This window comes from Nerophis ophidion, linkage group LG14, assembly GCF_033978795.1.
Source record: "Nerophis ophidion isolate RoL-2023_Sa linkage group LG14, RoL_Noph_v1.0, whole genome shotgun sequence".
In the NCBI taxonomy this organism is placed as follows: domain Eukaryota; kingdom Metazoa; phylum Chordata; class Actinopteri; order Syngnathiformes; family Syngnathidae; genus Nerophis; species Nerophis ophidion.
The window spans coordinates 30985217-31004059 of NC_084624.1; the positions used below are offsets into that span (position 1 = coordinate 30985217).

Below are 18843 nucleotides of genomic sequence, written 5' to 3' on the forward strand. Positions count from 1 at the left end.
AGACCACTACAAATGAGCAATATTTTGCACTGTTATACAATTTAATAAATTTGAAACTGATGACATAGTGCTGTATTTTACTTCTTTATCTTTTTTTTCAACCAAAAATGCTTTGCTCTGATTAGGGGGTACTTCAATTAAAAAAATGTTCACAAGGGGTACATTACTGAAAAAAGGTTGAGAACCACTGCACTAGGGGACCGAAAGCAATGGATGTCGGCCGGGTCTAACATGATACTGTGAAAGTTCAATCCATAGTGGATCCAACATAACCGTGAGAGTCCAGTCCAAGACGGATCCAACACAGCAGCGAGAGTCCAGTCCAAAGCGGAGCCAGCAGGAAACCATCCCAAGCGGAGGCGGATCAGCAGCGCAGAGATGTCCCAAGCCGATACACAGGCGAGCGGTCCATCCTGGGTCCCGACTCTGGACGAGCGGTCCATCCTGGGTCCCGACTCTGGACAGCCAGTACGTCATCCATGGCCATCGGATTGGACCCCCTCCACAAGGGAGAGTGGGACATAGGAGAAAAAGAAAAGAAACGGCAGATCAACTGGTCTATAAAGGAGGTCTATTTAAAGGCTAGAGTATACAAAAGAGTTTTAAGGTGAGACTTAAATGCTTCTACTGAGGTGGCATCTCGAACTGTTACCGGGAGGGTATTCCAGAGTACTGGAGCCCTAATGGAAAACGCTCTATAGCCCGCAGACTTTTTTTGGGCTTTGGGAATCACTAATAAGCCGGAGTCCTTTGAACGCAGATTTCTTGCCGGGACATATGATACAATACAATCGGCAAGATAGGCTGGAGCTAAACCGTGTAGTATTTTATACGTAAGTAGTAAAACCTTAAGTCACATCTTAAGTGCACAGGAAGCCAGTGCAGGTGAGCCAGTATAGGCGTAATATGATCAAACTTTCTTGTTCTTGTCAAAAGTCTAGCAGCTGCATTTTGTACCAACTGTAATCTTTTAATGCTAGACATTGGGAGACCCGAAAATAATATGTTACAGTAATCGAGGCGAGACGTTACAAACGAATGGATAATAATCTCAGCGTCGTTAGTGGACAGAATGGAGCGAATTTTAGCGATATTACGGATATGAAAGAAGGCCGTTTTAGTAACAATAAAAAGTTGTTCTCGCAATTGTTGGATATGAATTCACACCATAACCAAGCATGCATCACTATAGCCTTTGTCTCAAGTTAAGTTAAAGTTAAAGTACCAATAATTGTCACACACTCACAAGGTGTGGGGAAATTTGTGCTCTGCATGTGACCCATCCCCTTGATTACCCCCTGGGAGGTGAGGGGAGCAGTGGGCAGCAGCGGTGCCACGCCCGGGAATCATTTTTGGTAATTTAACCCCCCATTCCAACCCTTGATGCTGAGTGCCAAACAGGGAGGTAATGGGTCCCATTTTATCGTCTTTGGGACTCGGCCGGGCCGACACTCTACCCACAAGGCCAGTGGTTCTCAAATGGGGGTATGCGTACCCCTGGGGGTACTTGAAGGTATGCCAAGGGGTACGTGAGATTTTTTTTAAAATATTCTAAAAATAACAAAAATTCAAAAATCCTTTATAAATATATTTATTGAATAATACATCAACAAAATATGAATTTAAGTTCATAAACTGTGAAAAGAAATGCAACAATGCAATATTCAGTGTTGACAGCTAGAGTTTTTGTGGACATGTTCCATAAATATTGATGTTAAAGATTTCTTTTTTTGTGGATAAATGTTTAGAATTAAGTTCATGAATCCAGATGGATCTCTATTACAATCCCCAAAGAGGGTACTTTAAGTTGATGATTACTTCTATGTGTAGAAATCTTTATTTATAGTTGAATCACTTGTTTATTTTTCAACAAGTTTATAGTTTTTTAAATCTTTTTTCCAAATAGTTCAAGAAAGACCACTACAAATCAGCAATATTTTGTACTGTTATACAATTTAATAAATCAGAAACTGATGACATAGTGCTGTATTTTACTTCTTTATCTCTTTTTTTCAACCAAAATGCTTTGCTCTGATTAGGGGGTACTTGAATTTAAAAAATGTTCAAAGGGGGAACATCACTGAAAAAAGGTTGAGAACCACTGCACTAGGCCACTGTCCCGTCACGCTATGTGTAGTGTTTTAGTTCTGTATTGCACTCCTATTTTGTTGTTGACTGTCATGTAATGTACGGGTGTACTTTGTGGACGCCATCTGCTAACAAACTCACAACCTACCGTGACGCTGGGTAATCCAAACCCGGTCGGAAGAAGAGCCAAAACGCACTCGCCACCAACAATTGTCTTCAAAACCTGTTCATCTTTTAAATAATGAATATTCGATAGATTCGACAAAACAGTTGTAATAGCAGAATCCATGTCAGCACAAGACGCAGCCCTCGTGCCACCATTGTTGATAGAATCACTCAGTCGCTTCGGTGCTACGTCACATCTATGAAATCCCGCCAGGCGAGACTGATTGGTTCATTATTTTTTGCTATCTTGAAGGAGTTTGCAATGCCCTCGAGCCCAGATCCTTGTGTGGAGCTCAGCGAACTACAAGGATCTGGCGAGAGTCTGCTGCTCTACACGCTGTAAGTCTTTGCTGTCGTCCAGCATTCTGTTCTTGTTTACTTTGCAACCAGTTTGGTTTTAGCTTTGTTCTGCTGTCCTCCTGCTGTCGTCTACATATTGTGATCAAGACAAACCATGTTCCCGACATCTACAAAGCAATTAGCTACCTGCTGCCACCTACTGATATGGAAGAGTATTACACGGTTACTCTGCCAATCACTAGAAAGCACAGACACTCAACAACAGCACATTTGTGGATTATAATTACTGGTTTGCAAAAAGTATTTTTACCCCAATTAGGTGAAATTACATAATCTCCCACGGCACACCAGACTGTATCTCATGTCACAATAGTGGGCCGTGGCACAGTGGTTGAAAAACACTGCACTGTATTGCCAAAAGTATTTGGCCACCCATCCAAATGATCAGAATCAGGTGTCCTAATCACTTGGCCCAGCCACAGGTGTATAAAATCAAGCACTTAGGCATGGAGACTATTTCTACAAACATTTGTGAAAGAATGGGCCGCTCTCAGGAGCTCAGTGATTTCCAGCGTGGAACTGTCATAGGATGCCCACCTTTGCAACAAATCCAGTCGTGAAATTCCAAAGTCAACTTTCGGCTATATTATAAGAAAATGGAAGAGTTTGGGAACAACAGCATCTCAGCTACTAAGTGGTAGGAGTGTGAAATTTGGTGGAGGAGGAATTTTGGTGTGGGGTTGTTTGCCAGGAGTTCGGCTTGGCCCCTTAGTTCCAGTGAAAGGAACTTTGAATGCTCCAGGATACCAAAACATTTTGGACAATTCCATGCTCCCAAACTTGCGGGAACAGTTCGGAGCGGGCGCCTTCCTCTTCCAACATGACTGTGCACAAAGCAAAGTCCATAAAAACATGGATGACAGAGTTTGGGGTGGATGAACTTGAATGGCCTGCACAGAGTCCTGACCTGAACCCGATAGAACCCCTTTGGGATGAATTAGAACGGAGACTGAGAGCCAGGCATTCTCGACCAATATCAGTGTTTGACCTCACCAATGCGGTTTTGGAAGAATGGTGGAAAACTCCTATAAACACACTCCACAACTTTGTGGACAGCCTTTCCAGAAGAGTTGAAGCTGTAATAGCTGCAAAAGGTGGACTGACATCATACAGAACCTTATTGGTTAGGAATGGGATGGCACTTCAAGTTCATATGTGAGTCAAGGCAGGTGGCCAAATGCCTTTGGCAATATAGTGTATGTATTTCAAGTTCAAAACAAAACACGATGAATACAAACACGCCCCCTAAAGCAGGGGTGTCAAACTCATATTAAAACAGGAGCCACATGGACAAAAATATATTCCCAAGTGGGCCAGAATGGTAAAATCATGGCATGATAACATCAAAATAAAGACAACTTCAGGTTGTTTTCTTTGGCGAAAAAAAGGAAAAACAAACATATTCTGAAAACGCACAAATCACAAATAATCCTCTGAACAAAACACTTCAAATTTGTTGAAAATTCTGACGAAATCAGTGCAGTTTCAAAAACACCATGAGCTGAGACTTTGTCTCAGTGTATCTACAAAGTCCAGATTAAAATATTAAATCACAGTCCTTTTCGGATTTAACAAAAACAAAACATAGTATCAAATACTTCCTTTTCTCATGTCCACGTATCAATCCTAGCGCTAACTGAAACTGAGGTAAAAACTATTCAGAAGGGTTAACTTTACTTTTCTCGTGTTTGACAGAAGCATTTTAGGGCAACGAGGGTGCCAAGTGACGGTGTGTTCAAAGCCGATGACATACAATGGCAGGTTTTAAGTTTTATGTGGGTCTAAGACATGGTGTCAAACTCTGGCCCGCGGGCCAAGTATGGCCCGCCTTACAATTTCATTTGGCCCTTGAGGCAATATCAAATTAACATTAGAGCTGGCCCGCCGGTACTATAAAGGCACTGCCTTTAGTGTTGTCTACAATATGTTGTCACGTCCGCTTTTACTCCATACAAACAGCGTGCCGGCCAAGTCACATGATATATGCAACTTGTACACACACTTAAGAGAATGCCACGCATATTTGCTCAACAGCCATACAGGTCAGACTGAGGGTGGCTGTATAAAGAACTTTAACACTGTTACTAATATGCGCCACACTGTGAACCCACACCATACAAGAATGACTAACACATTTCGAGAGATCATCCGCACCGTAACACAACATAAACAGAACAAATACCCAAAATCCCTTGCAGCACTGACTACCACCAAAACCCGCCCCCCACCACCTCATTATTTTAAGATTTATTAGCTTGTGGAAAAATGTAATGTTGATATTTACCTCAGAAGGCTGCAAATAGAACAGAGGCATTAAATGTTTTATTTAAATTGTATTAATTTGACCATTTAGTTTTTTCCGTTTGTTTTTTGGAATGTTGATTTTGCACTATTAAGTTATATAATTATTGCTTGTTCCATATTCATTGTTCAAGCAAATAAGTGTAGCAAACTGAGCAATAATTAATTTATTCATGCACTTTTTCTTGTTACTTCAAGGCTTGAATGTTTGATTCATTCATTATCATTTTATTGTCAAATTTATTATTAGCCTGTGGACAACATTTATTTTGATATTTACCTCAGAAGGCTACAAATAGAAAAGAGGCACTCAATTTTTACTTAAATTTTATTTGATATGCCATAGATATTTTTTAACTATTATTATTTGAAACTCGATTTTGCATGTCACTATGAAGTTATATAAGCCTAGCTTGTTCAATATTCAATGCAAAACTTGTTTAGGTCCCTATTAAAAGGTTCATTTGTTCAACCCTTGGCCCGCGGCTTTGTTCAGTTTAAAATTTTGGCCCAGTCTGTATTTGACTTTGACACCCCTGGTCTAGGACGAGGAGCCACAGTCTCCCTGTATTGTGTACCTCTTGCTTGGCCACGGTATAAACCGTTTGCTTGCATAACAGAATTGCTATTGTGAACACATTTAATACAGAAATGTATTTCATTTAAAAAAAATAAGCAGCTCATTTTTATATTTGGCAGTCATCTTGCGGGCCGGATAAAACCGGTTCGGCCGTGCGTTTGACACCCCTGCCCTAAAGTAATTCATCAGCATAGCAAAAGTGCAGATTGGTTGTCTCTGCATCTTCAAAAACTAACTCCCACAGTCACCCTGAAAACACATCTGACTTTAAATTTCTCACACCATAAAAAAAGAAGTTTATACCTCAATTTCTGTTTACATTTGTATTGATAATTGATTAAAAACTGTGTTGTCATTGTGTGAGGAATTTTGAGGGAACTATTTTTTCCCCCCCATTTTGGAATAAGGCTGTAATATTTTTACTTTTCACCACATTCTCTTTAAGCAACTGAACATGACATGACACAATATTTGAAAAAAAAAAAAAGTATTTTATTTGACCCTCGAGCAATTTATGTCATAAAAGCCAAAATGTGTTATTTGGGGGGCAATAAAGTGACTTTTTAACTTAAGGTCCAAACTTATTCTCCTGAAACGGGCAGAAGTTTTATAAATGGAAATATATTTTAAAATGTTCCAACTAACTACCTAACCTTAGATATAACTTTTTAAAATCTAAAATATACATTTCAATTTACCGGTCGATCTACGTTCCCATCCTCACCTATGATCATGAGCTTTGGGTCATGACCGAAAGGATAAGATCACGGGTACAAGCGGCCGAAATGAGTTTCCTCCGCCGTGTGGCGGGGCTCTCCCTTAGAGATAGGGTGAGAAGCTCTGCCATCCGGGAGGAACTCAAATGAAAGCCGCTGCTCCTCCACATCGAGAGGAGCCAGATGAGGTGGTTCGGGCATCTGGTCAGGATGCCACCCGAACGCCTCCCTAGGGAGGTGTTTAGGGCACGTCCAACCGGTAGGAGGCCACGGGGAAGACCCAGGACACGTTGGGAAGACTATGTCTCCCGGCTGGCCTGGGAACGCCTCGGGATCCCCCGGGAAGAGCTAGACGAAGTGGCTGGAGATAGGGAAGTCTGGGTTTCCCTGCTTAGACTGTTGCCCCCGCGACCCGACCTTGGATAAGCGGAAGAAAATGGAATATACATTTTTGAAAAAATACTAAAACACTGTGAGTGTTAATGCCGTTTTAACAGAATATGAAGGGTTTTTTTGGAGCACAGAGTTTGTAAAAAAAAAAAAAATATGTTCAAGTCCCAAGTTGCACCCTCTCATAAAAATCAAATGTCACGTCTATTTTTATGGCCTTTTTGTGATACAAAATAACTTAATGCACTCAATATGCATCAGTGAAAGATTAAACAACTCCCACGAAAAGTACAGTTCTGGTCAATCCTGTTGAGAAATTCAGTTGTGTTAGCAACAAAACGTTTTTAAAAGCAATTGCATCCTGTCAAATCATGCACACAAAAAAAAAAAAAAATTCAGCTCCTCAATGCAACTTAATAAGTCCTTTATTTGCAATGTTCCTCGTCTTTCCAGTTTCCGATGCAAAAGAAGCCATAATTTCTTAAATAAAGAAAGCAAAAAAATATATTTACAAAATTCCAATAAAACTGATAAAGGATTATCTAGAGCACCTCTCTGCATTCGGACAACGGCATTATCTCAAAAATGACACAAAAAAAAAAGGAAAAGTTTTAATTATTATATATTTACAGAATGCTCCAGGAAGGAGTTCCCACTCGACGTAGAAAAAGTTTTCCGGATATTTTCTGTTTTTAACTTTTTATATAATTCATCAAGTCAATTTTCTGCAGACTTCAAGTTTTATGGCGATTGAGTCGTTAAGAGTCCTCCGCAGCGGAGGTAAGATTGATGAAGAGTCAGTCAGTGTGCTTCACCACGGGGGATGAAGAGGGTTGAAAGGAAGCATCAAGATCACACCACCCTAGCAATCAAGGTAAAAAGGTCAGTCCAGAAGGCGAGACTAGAAACTCCATCCCATTAAGGACGTCATCTTGGTTTATGTTCCTCTTGTCCGCCGTGATTTTCTCGTCATGATTAGAAACGTCCACGCTTGAGTTACACTGGCAACTCTCAGCAACATGGACTCATCTCAAAGATTAGGCAGATTAAGGCGCAACAATAAAAAAACATCCCGTTGAGCTGCGGCCTGGAGGAAAATCATTTTAGTGATGTAGGAATCCTGCTGAACAACTATTCAAGTTTATTACATGAGGACACTTGCTGTGGAAACAGTAAGGAGGTGAGAGAGGGAAGGGAGGAGAGAATTGATTGTTTTCTGAGTCCATCCCTCGAAGAAACAAAACAAAGATAATTATCCTCATTGAGGATTTATTTGAGTCTGCCACTAAGGCAATATTGTCCTGGATTCGTCACACCCTGGTTGCCTGGCCAACAGGGGGCAGCAGAGTCCAAGCTCAGGACTTTTCAGTCCTCATCAGACTCGCTCTCTGCGCTGCGAAGAAAATTTAAGAAGGACATGACGGACTTCAAGGCCACACCTTTGCCCGATTGCTCCGCGAGGTCTTTGCACGATTCCCACTTGAAAAAGGTATCGTCTTTGATTACGTCGTTCTGGTACAGCTCTTTGAAGAACATGACCAGCAGGTCTGCAGGGGGGGAGACAGAAAGAGGTCCATGTGGACCCGATTTTACTCAAATAGCATTGGACCAAAGACAAGAGGACAGTAAGGTTTCCCGATACAGATGATATAAAGTTGGCAAACGACAAAGCTTTCAATACTATTGTTTTGGGCTCAACTATTATGGCAAAAAAAAAAAAAAAAAATTCATATTAAATCATGATTGATAACAATTGCGCATTAATTTGAAAACGAGTATTCAAAATTTAAATTGAAATATACTCTTGAAAACGGATATTAAGTAAAGGCCAAAAGATTGGACACACCTTCTCATTTCAAAGCTTTTCCTTTTTTTCATGACTATTTACATTGTAGACTGTCACTGAAGGCATCAAAATTATGACACCTATGAAGTGAAAACCATTTCAGGTGACTAACTCTTGCAGCTCAGCGAGAGAATGCCAGGAGCGTGCAAAGCAGTAATCAGAGCAAAGGGTGGCTTTTTTGAAGAAACTAGAATATAACACATGTTTTCAGTTATTTCACCTTTTTTAGTTAAGTACATAACTCCACGTGTTCACTCATAGTTTTGATGCCTTCAGTGACATCCATCCATTTTCTACCGCTTATTCCCTTTCGGGGGTCGCGGGGAGCGCTGGCACCTATCTCAGCTACAATCGGGCGGAAGGCGGGGTACACCCTGGACAAGTCGCAACCTCCTCACAGGGCCAACACAGATAGACAGACAACATTCACACTCACATTCACACACTAGGGCCAATTTAGTGTTGCCAATCAACCTATCCCCAGGTCCTTGTTCAGTGACATCTACAATGTATATAGTCATGAAAATAAAGAAAACGCATTGAATGAGGTGTGTACAAACTTTTGCCCTGTACTGTATATTAGTAACGAATAAACCACAACAAGTAAAATATATAGTAATAACAGTAAGTTTAAATAATACATAAAAACAATAAAATTCAGTTTTTATGTAGTAATTGTTCATTTTAAATAATAATTATTCTCACAATGACAACATTTAACTTACATTTATGTTAATTTCCCTAATATTATGTATTTAACAGCGGATTTAGTTTTCTTGGCCAGTTATGTGACTCCATCCACAGTTACGTGAACGCAAAAATCACATGCCTTACTTTTGTTGTTGTTGAGTCAACTGATTATTGATTAGGCGTACGTAGCAATGTGTCAAACAAAAAGCAGAAACCAGACTTCTGGTAAACACTTGTTTTTACTAATTTGCTCTTCTTTTGTTTCACCGTTACAAGCTCCGGAATTTGCATGCACGTTGTGCGGCCCATTAATGTTTTTATTATAATATTTTCATGATTGTGAGAAGCCACAATCGAAATCAAAATGTGATTTATTTGTTCAGCCCTACTATTGTAACATCATGATCATAAAAAAAAAACGCGTCTTCAACGCACTGTAGCATTCATGCTCGCAGCTAATGTCCCTCCTCAGTGCAGAGCCACTTGTGAGTCAGTAATACTCACGTCCCATGGCGGCAAATAAACTGTTTCTTACATGTATTATTACCACTGGAGGAGGAGAAATAGCAAAATATGCTACACTCCACATCGTAGGAGGATCTGCTAACTGCAAGATAAAACTCTTGAATGAAATAAAGGTGGGCGCATCGATAAAAATATCCAACGCAACAATACCAAGGACAGAATCTGTATATGGTCGATACTACAGCGATTACATAAATAATTTTTATTAGCACAAAATCTTTTGTCGCTTTTATTATTGTCCACAACCTCAAGAAATGAGTCCCTGAACACAATAAGGAGGGCTTCATGGGGCAAAACCAAATGATTTAAATCAAAGCCAGTAAGAGAAAATTATTGAAATATTGAATTGATATTGTTACTCTGCCATCCTGTATTTTTGTCTAAATATAATTGCGACAACGAAAAAATCTTGAACATTTTAAATATAAATATTGGTATGATCAACACTTCCCCTGTAACTATTTGGTATTGGATCAATACCTAAATTTGTAGTATCGCCCCCCAAAATTCTGTAAATTCCGGACAATAAAAATGTGCGGCTAATATATGGATATTTTTTGCTGACGGTCATAATACAAAAAGTTTTAAAACAAAAAAAACAACGCAAACACAATGAAAAGGTGTGTTAGTCTGTGATATGGCGGTCTATTTTGGACGAGTTCGCCCACTGCAGGTGCTGCATTGCATTTCTGTTAAGACTGAGCCTTCAACCAGAAATAAAAGTCCTCTTCCGTCTTCTAGCCGTCCATAGCATTTCAACTTGTATTGATTTATCATCTTGTTGAATTTATTTTTGTTTCATACATTGTGCCGCTGGCCAATGAGTGCCCCTAGGACACACTTTGGAGACTCCACCCCTTGGTCACTTTGGAGACTCCACCTCTTGGTCAGGATTAAGCATGTGACGTCAACTCTGATCAGCCACAACTTCCTATATGACTCTCTTTTTAGCTTGTTAGCTTCTTTCATCACGAACAATGAGTAAAGAGTGTTATTGCAGCTGGAACTTCCGAGGATGTAGTCGTAATGGTTTGTACAGTCCTTTGAGACATTTGTGATTTAGGGCTATATAAATAAACATTGATTGATTGATTGATCGCAGTTCCTACCAGAAGGCACCCTTGCAAAAGAGTCATACACTCAGGAAATAATTTATAAGCTGACCAATTGCAGCGTTTTACAGTACACAAGCTTTAAAACATTTCTGGAGGTGCGCGTCACGCTATACTACAGTTTGCAGTGAGACAAGTGATTTATGTGTCAAAATGCACATATTAACAAAGTCCAAGAAGGGAACTATTGTTTATCCCTAATATTTTTTTCCATAGATCATCAATGTCTATTACTTCTATTGGCGCTCATGAAATAGAGGACACTCACTTGCAGGCTGCTCCAGGTCCACCGTTAGAGCCTGCAGCGCATACAGCGCCTGCAGCTCTTTGTCCTCATCACATAGGTAGTGCTGCAAGAACTTGGCTCTGAGGTTGAGCTGCTGTATGTCCAACTTGTACTGATCACCTGGAAAAAAGGGGCGGCCATTGAACACACGCTTCCAAACGTAATCATTTAACTATAAGGGCGAGTTGTCTTTACCTGTGATGGCTAACTGGCACACGGCGGTCATGAGTGCACGCACAAACAGGTTGGCGGCTCTCTGCTGCTCATTAAGGTTGGCCTGAAAACAAGAGGAGGAAAAGTTGGGAGGGAAATATAACGTGGACATCTATGGCCATGGCCACACGAACACTGTTTTTTTTTTAAAAACATATTTGCGTTTTGGCCAATGGTAGGTTTTTGTCATTAAATTGGGAGCGTTTGAAAAATTCTGGCTCCAGCATTTATGTGTACATGGATAAAACAGCAATTTTCTTTTGTGCCTTATGAAATTTACAACACTCCATGTTTTTAAACAACTGGTGTCTAAATTAACGCTTTAGTATGGAGTATTCCATCAATTATTAATCAAAATACACATTTTTATGCAATTTTTGCGCAGTCCATCCATCCATCCATCTATTTTCTACTGCTTGTCCCTCTCGGGGTCGCGGGGGTGGGGGAAACGACGCCGGCCATACTGAGAGGCACGAGAGGTACACCCTAGACAAGTCGTCACCTCATCGTAGGGCCAAAACACATATACAACATTCATACTTAAATTCACAAACTGCCGCCACTTTAGCTTTTCCAATTAACGTATCCGCAGGTGTGTGTCTTTGGAGGTGGGAGGAAGCCGGAATACCCGCGGGGTACCCACGCAGCCACGGGGAGAATATACAAACACCGAACCTCGGGACATACAAACAGGACCTTCGTATTGTGAGGCACACGCACTAGGGTTGCCTTGATCCGATATTTGGATCAGATCGGCTGCCGATATTTGCCAAAAAATGCATATCGGCAAGGCATGGGAAAATGTCGATCCAGATCCAGTTAAAAAAAATAAAAATCTGGTCCGTGTTTTTCAACGCACCGCTTTAAATAATACATTTCACTCTTCTGCTGCTCCCTAAGCTCCGTTCCGCATTTTCCAGCACACCTTCAACACATCCACAGGTCTGTGTCCTAACCGTTAAGACGGCCATGTGAATTAAAGTTACGGTAAAAATGTCAGCTGTGTGGGATTATTTTACCCTCCAAAACGAAAAAGATGAACATAGCGACAGCAATTTGCCAGCCGTGTCTTAACCATTAGGACGGCCATGTGAATTAAAAGTTACGGTAAAAATGTCAGTTGTGTGGGAGTATTTTACCCTCCAAAACAAAAAAGATGAACATCGCGACAGCAATCTGCCAGCGACATTAACAGGCAACCAATGGTCGCTGCTAGAGAAAACTGCAACAATTCTTAAACCATTCAAAGAGCTGACAGCCGAGTTTAGTGCGACATGCTTTCTAGACAGTGAGCGAGAAGAACACAGAGGGATTCAAACCATGAAGGCCACATTACTCGATCCGGTGCACACACGTTTTGACCATGTGGAAACTGAACCCCTCTATGCCGTGGCAACAATGCCAGATCCACGCTACAAAGACAAGTGCTTTATAATTATTTGAGCATGTTATAAGTTTCAGTACTATATTGAAAATATTTTACTCTACAGCTGGCATTTATTTCTTTGTCAGTATTTCAGTAGCCTAATGTTTCATAGATATAAGGTGAAAAGAATATATTATTGTTATAATTATTATAATATTATTATTGTTATTATTCTTATTCTCCTTCAGTTATATCATGGGTGAGGAAATAAATGTCACTGTTGATCATTTGTGATCTATTTTGAGTGTTGCTTGTTGTCATTGAACATTAATATGTGGAGACTGGCTGAAACAATATAAAATAATTGATAAATATCATTTTTACATTTTATCCAAATGTTAAGGTTCTTCACTAATGCTACCAACCTGGATCAGGCAGAGGAGGCACTAAAGGTAGAGGTGATGAAAATGGAACAAGAACTGAAGGCCATGCCCTCTACATAAGGTGTTGCTGAGGCTGAGACAGCAAGGCAAACACCAGGAATGGAGGCTGGTAGCTCAACCAACAGCCTCGGCAGCTACTTTGTTAGAAAGAATCTCCCCATTATGCTTGGACTGCAGTCAGGGGGGCAAAAAATTGAACGGAGTGTGTAGATTTTTTTTTTTTGAAGTTTACACTTGTTTAAGAGCAAGTATTGATGCTGAGTTATAGACATTTTTTCCCACTCAGGTTGTTTGTGTGTTTTGCTTTCTAATAATGTTTACAGCATTATTTGCACTTTATACTGTTCACTTTTTTACTGTTCAATGATGCCATTTCTGTTTGTCATGTATAATTTTGTCAATTTTGTGTTTATCCTTGAATAAACAAGTCAGTTTCTTGTTACCAACCATTGTGTATTATTCAAACTCACCTAATTCCGCTGGCTAGTTGTTATCAAGAGTACTAAAACCATTTTCAACATGAATCTGATAACTAAGTAGGTTAAATAACTATAAACTTTAATACATGCTCGGATAGGCCAGTATCAGCCGGTATCGGATCGGAAGTGCAAAAACAACATCGGTATCGAATTGGAAGTGCAAAAACCTGGATCGGGACATCCCTAACACGCACTAACCCCTGTTTCCCCGTGCTGCCCAATTTAAGCACAGTATGACTTATCACTAAAATGTCTCTAAAAAAGCAGTCCAGTCAGTTTGTTTTCAATGTGTGTTTTAGTTTGTGTCAACATAGCATAAAGCCGCACCTCTAACCAGTCTTTGATGCTCTGGTCGCTGGCCTTCTCGCGAAGGAGGCGATCCAGCTCTTGCCTGATCTCCTCCCAACTCAGCAGCATCTTAGTGCTGTCTTTGGACTTTTCCTCCTCTCCTGTTGTAAACTCCACTTTCTAAAATAGTACAAAAAAATAGCATAAAGGATTAAAAAAAACAAAGAGAATTAATGCCACATGATGGTTTGAACTCCACATTAAGTGAAAGTTCCACTGAAATGTAAAAACAATACACCAACCAAAAATAAACAATACAAAAGCAAAATAATTGTCTCCTTAGCACTTAAGTTCATGTTTGGTTATTTAATAATTGAGGAGACACAAACCTGATCAGTGACAAACTTGTTGACGTCTTCATTCTTGGACAGGAAGTCGCTCCAATTAAGCCCTGCCACTTTCCACATGGCGCCAACCTTACTAGGGGTCTAGTTTGAAAGAGGGAACAATCAAGTGAAGTCGGGGAAAACAACATATGTTCTTGAAGCTGCTATGTGAGAACATACCATTCCCTTGCATTGAAGGTGGAGGATGTGCACGAGCAGGACGCCGGCCATACCGAGAGGCACGAGAGGCTTGGAGATCTCCCTGAAGGAGCAATTAAGTAAAAATTAAGCTTTGCACTTACTCTGTTTGAAGCGTTTCAATACATTAGCACAGTAACAAGTTGGATTCCATAATCAGTACAAGCTTGTGCAGTCAAGTTAACTACATTTGCCTTACAGTGTTGGTGAGCACAGTCCATTATTTGTCTATAATGAAACAAAAATCACAAATAAGCAGTTCTTAGCACACCTGAAGAGCTGCCCCATCGGGATGCCACCCTCAAGGAGCATTGGATTGATGAGTTCAGCCAGGTACAGCCAGATGTGAGGTATGTCTATGGCCATTTCTTCGGCATCTTCCAAGATCTCTAATAGCCTGTGACAGCGAAAACACAAATCAGTCTCTCCGAGGGACATAAAAAGAACAAGAATGTGTGATTAAGAACGTTGTTGGGTTTTACCCTTGGAAATACTGCACAACAGGTAACGTGCCCGCCTTAATTAGTCTGTGCAACAAAGTGCCCAAGTGTTCACGTGCGCTGGTGCTGCGCTCAAGTGTGAACTCCACGCCCTTCCGCACAAACACGAAAAGCAGGGCGGTGCTGTTGAGCTCTTCTACACACAGAAGCGCATCCTACAGTGCGGGGGTGGGAGTGCAAAGGAGAGTTGTAGAGATGTTGGCCTACTTGAGCTGCAACTAAAAATGTTTTTAAAGAATTGATTGTTGTGTCACGTTTTACTTTCAAATCTTTGTTGTGGAGGTACTCTTCAATGATGGCGATGGACTTCTTCTCCACCTCCTCTTCTGTCAAGGTGGATTTAGGGAGAGTAGGAGCTGCGGGAGCACTCTCATGCTTCACTGCAGGATGTAAAATAGTAAAATTCAGACTAAACACTTTGGATACTAGCCACATAAACAGACAATACAGTAAATTAGGGATACAAATACAACATTATATATATATATATATATATATACACACAGGACTGTCTCAGAAAATTAGAATATTGTGATAAAGTCCTTCATTTTCTGTAATGTAACTAAAAACATGAAAATGTCACACATTCTGGATTCATTACACATCAACTGAAATATTGCAAGCCTTTTATTATTTTAATATTGCAGAATATGGCATACAGTTTAAGAAAACTCAAAAATCTTATCTCAAAAAATTAGAATATTTCCTCAGACCAAGTAAAAAAAAAAAAGATTTATAACAGCAAAACAAAATCAAACATTTGAAAATGTCAATTAATGCACTCAGTACTTGGTTGGGAATCCTTTTGCACGGATTACTGCATCAATACGGCGTGGCACGGAGGCAATCGACCTGTGGCATTGCTTAGGTGTTATGGATTCCCAGGATGCTTCAATAGCAGCATTTAGCTCATTTGCATTATTTGGCCTGGTGTCTTTCAGCTTCTTCTTCACAATAACTCACAAATTCTCTATGAGGTTCAGGTCAGGGGAGTTGGCAGGCCAATGGAGGACAGTAATGCCATGGTCAGTACACCAGTTACTGGTGGTTTTGGCACTGTGGACAGGTGCCAGATCATGCTGGAAAATGAAATCATCATCTCCATAGAGCTTTTCAATAGATACAGCTTCAATACCCGTATTCCCATGGTCAAACCACTCCTGAACTCTAGAAAACAGAAGTTCCCTCAGTCAGCAATGGTTTGGGGAGCCATGTTAGCTGCTGGTTTTGGTCCACTGTGTTTCATCAAGTCCAGAGTCAATGCAGCTGTGTACATGGTTCCATCTGTTGTAAAGCTTTATGGAGATGACGATTTAATTTTCCAGCATGATCTGGCACCTGCTCACAGTGCCAAAACCAGCAGTAACTGGTGTACTGACCATGACATTACTGTCCTTGATTGGCCTGCCAACTCCCCTGACCTAAACCCCATGGATAATTTGTGGGGTATTGTGAAGAAGAAGCTGAAAGACACCAGACCCAATAATGCAAATGAGCTGAAGGCCGCTATTGAAGCAACCTGGTCATACATAACACCTCAGCAATGCCACAGGCCGATTGCCTCCATGCCACGCCGCATTGATGCAGTAATCCGTGCAAAAGTATTCCCAACCAAGTACTGAGTGCATTAATTGACATTTTCAAATGTTTGATTTTGTTTTGTTGTTATAAATCTTTTTTTTTTACTTGGTCTGAGGAAATATTCAAATGTTTTTAGATAGTATTTTTGAGTTGTATTAAGCTGTATGCCATAATCAGCAAAAATAAAATAAAAGGCTTGCAATATTTCAGGTGATGTGTAATGAATCCAGAATGTATGACATTTTAAGGTTTTTAGTTGCATTACAGAAAATAAAGGACTTTATCACAATATTCAAATTTTCTGAGACAGTCCTGTATATACACACATACTGTATACATGTATATACACACACAGATGTATATATATATATACACACACACACACACACATATTTATTAATACATTAACACAGGTAACGAGTGGAGGACAGAAGAGCTTCTTAAAGAAGAAGTTACAGGTCTGTGAGAGCCAGAGATCTTCCTTGTTGGAAGTGACCAAATACTTATTTTCGACCATAATTTACAAATAAATTCTTTAGAATTCCTACAATGTGAATTCCTGGATTTTTTTTCACATTCTGTCTCTCACAGTTGAAGTGTACCTATGATGAAAATTACAGACCTCTTTCATCATTTTAAGTGGAAGAACTTGCACAATCGGTGGCTGACTCAATACTTTTTTGCCCCTATATATATATATATATATATATATATATATATATATATATGTAGGTGTGGGAAAAAATCACAAGACTACTTCATCTCTACAGATCTGTTTCATGAGGGGTTCCCTCAATCATCAGGAGATTTTCCTGATGATTGAGGGAACCCTATATATATATATATATATATATATATATATATATATATATATATATATATATATATATATATACACACATATATATATATATATATATATATATATATATACACACATATATATATATATATATATATATATATATATATACACACATATATATATATATATATATATATACATGTATATACATATATATATCCATCCATTTTCTACCGCTTATTCCCTTTCGGGGTCGCGGGGGGCGCTGGGGGCTATCTCAGCTACAATCGGGCGGAAGGCAGGGTACACCCTGGACAAGTCGCCACCTCATCGCAGGGCCAACACAGATAGACAGACAACATTCACACTCACACACTAGGGCCAATTTAGCGTTGCCAATCAACCTATCCCCAGGTGCATGTCTTTGGAGGTGGGAGGAAGCCGGAGTACCCGGAGGGAACCCACGCATTCACGGGGAGAACATGCAAACTCCACACAGAAAGATCCCGAGCCTGGATTTGAACCCAGGACTGCAGGACCTTCGTATTGTGAGGCAGACGCACTAACCCCCCTGCCACCGTGAAGCCATATATATATATATATACAGGGTGGAAATGAGTTCACTTTTTGCATCATTCACAGCACTAAGGGTGCATTTGGTCTATAGTGGACGCTAGCATACACACTGAAAAGTTCAGCCTCATAAAATAAATAAGATAACATTTTACAAATAATCCATATTACCCAAAAATATAATCACTTGTTCCTTATTTTTGACAAATCTTTTCAAATCAATTTACTGCTTTAACTCCATCAAAATGTAAATACAATTCCAAGTTAGTACCTGGTAGGTCTTTGCTCGGGCGTCTGTCCCGGCTTCCCCGGTCACGGCTGGACCGGTCCCGGCTTCCCTGGCTCGCCCGGTCCCGGCTTTCGCGGCTCGCCCGGTCCCGGCTTCCCTGGCTCGCCCGGTCCCGGCTTCCCTGGCTCGCCCGGTCCCGGCTTCCCTGGCTCGCCCGGTCCCGGCTTTCGCGGCTCGCCCGGTCCCGGCTTTCCCGGCTGGACCGGTCCCGGCTTCCCCTGCTCGCCCGGTCCCGGCTTCCCCTGCTCGCCCGGTCCCGGCTGCCCCGGTCCCGGCTGTCCGTCATGCTGGCCACACGGCGCACAGATTCGTTGGCGGCCCGGCTTTCACTGCCCCTTCCACCACGCTCCACCGTTTCTTTGCTGAAGCTCCTCTTGGTAATTGGGCTAAGGTTGCTTCTGTCGTCACGATCAAAACGCTCAAAGCGATCCTTGTCACGGTCCGCTTTGTCCCTCTCGCCACCTCGCTCACGGCTGGAGCTCGACCTGACAGTTGGGGGACAAAAGGGCCATGTTTGTTATGTTTCTTCAAATCTTAGAACAGTGATATGAGTGACTTTCATTTTTGGATACAAAGAATGACGATAGGGGTGTAACGGTACGTGTATTTGTATTGAACCGTTTCGGTACGGGGGTTTCGGTTCGGTACAGGGGTGTAACGAAC

General features: G+C 40.7%; 1 protein-coding gene across 5 annotated transcripts in view; it reads right to left on the minus strand.

Annotated features, from left to right (window-relative positions):
- Positions 1 to 7007: 7007 nt before the first annotated feature.
- eif4g1a (eukaryotic translation initiation factor 4 gamma, 1a) overlaps positions 7008 to 18843 on the minus strand; it is a 74044-nt gene continuing 62208 nt past the window's right edge. For all 5 annotated transcript variants that reach the window (XM_061920378.1, XM_061920380.1, XM_061920379.1 and 2 more), the window contains 10 exons: positions 18163 to 18665; positions 15194 to 15312; positions 14915 to 15087; positions 14704 to 14829; positions 14415 to 14496; positions 14238 to 14336; positions 13888 to 14028; positions 11255 to 11336; positions 11042 to 11179; positions 7008 to 8147 (listed from right to left, as the gene is read on the minus strand). In XM_061920378.1, coding sequence (XP_061776362.1) covers positions 7966 to 8147; positions 11042 to 11179; positions 11255 to 11336; positions 13888 to 14028; positions 14238 to 14336; positions 14415 to 14496; positions 14704 to 14829; positions 14915 to 15087; positions 15194 to 15312; positions 18163 to 18665 — 1645 coding nt within the window. In that variant the 3' untranslated portion in view covers positions 7008 to 7965. The remainder of the gene's footprint in view (positions 8148 to 11041; positions 11180 to 11254; positions 11337 to 13887; positions 14029 to 14237; positions 14337 to 14414; positions 14497 to 14703; positions 14830 to 14914; positions 15088 to 15193; positions 15313 to 18162; positions 18666 to 18843) is intronic.